Raw genomic sequence first — 3,633 nt, 5'->3', positions numbered from 1 at the left:
CCCAGAGCTCCAGATTCCACTCTTCTTTGTTTTCCTGCTGATCTATGGGCTGACACTGGCCGGGAACCTGGGCCTCATCACCCTCACCAGTGTTGACTCTCAGCTTCAAACCCCCATGTGCTTCTTCCTCAGGCACTTGGCTATCATCAATCTTGGAGATTCTACTGCCATTGCCCCTAAAATGCTGGGTAAATTTTTGGTTTCAAAAAAGACCGTATCTTACTATGAATGTGCAGCCCAACTGGGTAGATTCTTAGTCTTCATTGTGGCTGAGATTTTCATGTTGCCTGCAATGGCCTATGATGGCTACATGGCTATTTGCAACCCCCTGCTCTACATGGTGGTGGTGTCTCCACAGATCTGCCTTCTGCTGGTATCCCTCACATACCTCTACAGTCTGACCACAGCACTGACCGTCACCTCCTGTGTGTTCTCTGTGTCATACTGCTCTTCAAATGTAATCAACCATTTTTACTGTGATACTGTATCTTTTCTGGCATTGTCCTGTTCTGATACCTACATGCCAGAAACAGTAGTGTTTACCTCTGCAGCGATCAATTTGTTTTTCTCTATGGTTATTGTTCTAATATCCTATTTTAACATTGTTTTTTCCATTTTGAGGATACGTTCTTCAGAGGTCCGACGAAAAGCCTTTTCCACCTGTGCCTCTCACGTGATGGCTGTCACTGTGTTCTATGGGACCCTTCTCTTCATGGATTTGCAACCAAAGACCAACCACTCATTGGATACTGATAAAATGGCCTCTGTCTTCTACACCCTGGTGATACCAATGCTGAATCCCCTCATTTACAGCCTAAGGAACAAGGATGTGATGGACACATTGAAGAGATTCTCAAATAAACCATGCCAGTCTTTCAAATTCATGTAAATTATAATTACAGATGTCTACATTTACGGGTTTTTATTTGCTCCTGAAGAACTAATCTCTGCTAAGTGCAGAGGCAATAAATGTAAGATTTAATAGATGGAGGCAGAGACAGAGGAAAGAAAGAGACCATGTTATGGAGCCAAGAAAGCCTTTATTGGGATCTTCGATTCCCAGGGCAAAGTTCCATGACCCCAGGAGTGGGGAGTCAGGGAAGTCGCACCTGGTAGGCGATGGGTGGGTGGTTTTATGGGTGAGGGGGTTCTGGGTTTGATCTTGGGAGGGCAGATTATCAAATAAGGGCATTTCAGGGACGTGGCGGGATGGAATAGGTTGTCTCCTCTTTTAGGGTGATGGGAAGCTGGAACTTCATGATTGGCTGTTTTCAAACTGGCATGGGACATTCCAGGTCTGCAGGTGAGGGGGTGGGGGTCGTCGGTACATGGAGTTCTTCTCCGACCTACAGCAGAATGGCCGCTTGGTCGCCACCTTAAGGTGACTCTTACATTAAATAGTTTAAAATCCCATGACTTTCGATGGGAAAATCTTAAGCCTTTCTATTCCCAACCTTAAATACTGATCTTCCCCTAATACTAAAACATGTTAATTCACCAAAGAAAGTGCACTTATTTAAGTAGTAAACAGGAATTTTGAAATAAATACATTTTACAGTGCAACATAATTTTCTATCGATTTTTTATAAATTCTAATCAAGGGAGAGAATATCTGAGAGCTGGAGAAGGTATATGAAACATATTTATTGGAAGGCAGTAAAGAGCCAGTCATCTTCCTCACCATACATATATTTTGTTCAACAATTAAAGTTTTATTTTGACTTTTTGCAGTACTTTTTTTGTTCAACTTCTGAACATTTTTGAATCCATTTTTATCTTGCAATGACATAAATAAATATCCCACTGAAAAAAACATTTAGGATAAAATAAAAACTAAATAAAAATGCCTAGATATACATGGAAATAGGACGTGTGGCTAAACAAAAGGATATGTATGAAAGGGCAGTCCATTTTTTTTATCCCTCTCATTTGGTGCATGTACACAAAACAAAATGTTGGGATTTATCTTGGTATGATAGAAAGTTAATAAAATTAACCTTCTGCATATCATATTCTCTTAGAAAACACTGTTGTGTAGAATTAATCATCAGTGGTATAAAATCATAAAAGCAAATAGCACTTCTCTGAGAATTATTGTTTAGTGTTTTGGAGTAAAATATTAGTAGACCGCCAAAAAAAAAGAAAAGAAAGAAAAAATAGAAAAAGTCATTGTCCTTTCATTTTTTAAAAATATTTAATGTTTATTTATTTTTGAGAGAGAGACAGAGTGCTAGCTTGTGAGGGGTAGAGAGAGGGAAATGCAAGAATATGAAGCAGGCTCCAGGCCCTCAGCTGTTAGCACAGAGTTGGACACAGGGCTCAAACTCACAAACTGGGAAGTTATGACTTGTGCCAAGGTCAGAGGCTTAACCAACTGAGCACCCCAGGCACCCCAAAGAAGTCATTGTCCTTAAAGTGACACCAAGCCTCAAGGGCACCAGGTCAAAAATAAATAAATAAATAAATAAATAAGTAAATACATACATACATACATACATACAAGTGAATAGTTATTCTATGCTCTATCTCTGCCTTTGAATGCAAAATCTGCTAACAATATCATGAGGGAGAAGGGACGTGTGCTGTGAGGTAAGGCGATGCCTGGAAATCAGAAAGATTGATACATTTTCAGGGAAGTCAGAAATAAGCCAATACAGGATCCTCCACACTAACTTTCATAGCCTAATTCCTAACTTTCATTTTAAATAAGCAGAATAGCTAGTTGGAAACTGGAAAGTCACAGGGTGGTGGATAGTCCTAGTCTCCACAGACAAAATTGGCAATTAATAGATAGCATTAGCTGTTCAGATGTTATGTTTTATTATTTGTAGATATATAAAACAATACGACATATATAATCTATTTTATGTTTATCTGTGTATGTGTGTGGGGGGGGGTGTGTGGGTGTGGGTGTGGGTGTGGGTGTGTTTTCCTATGCCTGAGTTTTCTTCACCAAGCTGCATATGCACAATGGAGAAGTACATTTCAGGTCAGAAAGTCATTCTCTGTGAGTCTAGTTAGGTGAACAGAATTGGAGCCAAAGGGCTAAACTCACACTGGCACTTCTACCAATCCTATGCATTTTATTAAGAAATTAAAGTCAAGAATGAACATTGTAGTGTTGTCTACCATTTAACTTGGCTTATGTATATGTATTTTCTAAAAATAGTTACGGTGTAAGTGGTAGTAGTTTCCTAGTGCTACTGTGAGAAATCGCTGCTGATTCACCGGCTTGACAAAACATATTCACATATGTAGGCATTCACTTATCGCTTGTACACATTGACCAGAAATGGTCAATCGGGATCATCCACCAACTAGGCAGGCACATCAGCCCCTCCACAGTTTTCCATGGACTAAGATAAGGAAAATAATTTATATGTCATCTTTGATCTCCAATTGATCGAAGCTCACTCTGAGCTGTAAAGTCACCTGTGCTTTCAGCTTATCCTTACGTAACTTCTCTGGAGTTTCATGGCATCTGTGTCCAGAGGCAATGACATCCCCTTAGTAGTTAGGGGAGAGAGAAGATGCAAGACAAACATAAGGCAAGGTCTGACCACCTGTACTGTTAGGACAGACTTCAAAGGACACCACAGGGCCCCTCATTCTGCAGCTGCCACAGAGACAGTA

General features: G+C 40.1%; 1 protein-coding gene across 1 annotated transcript; it reads left to right on the top strand.

Annotated features, from left to right (window-relative positions):
* The first annotated feature begins 7 nt into the window (after positions 1-7).
* Positions 8-889, top strand: LOC115272007 (olfactory receptor 8J3-like). Its single transcript, XM_029915008.1, has one exon. The coding sequence runs from the start codon at positions 116-118 to the stop codon at positions 887-889; it is 774 nt and encodes a 257-aa protein (XP_029770868.1). The 5' UTR covers positions 8-115.
* Positions 890-3,633: the final 2,744 nt, after the last annotated feature.

Source organism: Suricata suricatta, chromosome 11, assembly GCF_006229205.1.
Source record: "Suricata suricatta isolate VVHF042 chromosome 11, meerkat_22Aug2017_6uvM2_HiC, whole genome shotgun sequence".
NCBI lineage: Eukaryota > Metazoa > Chordata > Mammalia > Carnivora > Herpestidae > Suricata > Suricata suricatta.
The sequence above is the reverse complement of the archived record's forward strand: the minus strand, read 5'-3'. Positions and strand labels throughout refer to the sequence as shown.

Coding starts and splice junctions, on each gene's coding strand:
- LOC115272007 (XM_029915008.1), top strand. CDS start 116: ATGTGCTTCTTCCTCAGGCACTTGGCTATCATCAATCTTGGAGATTCT.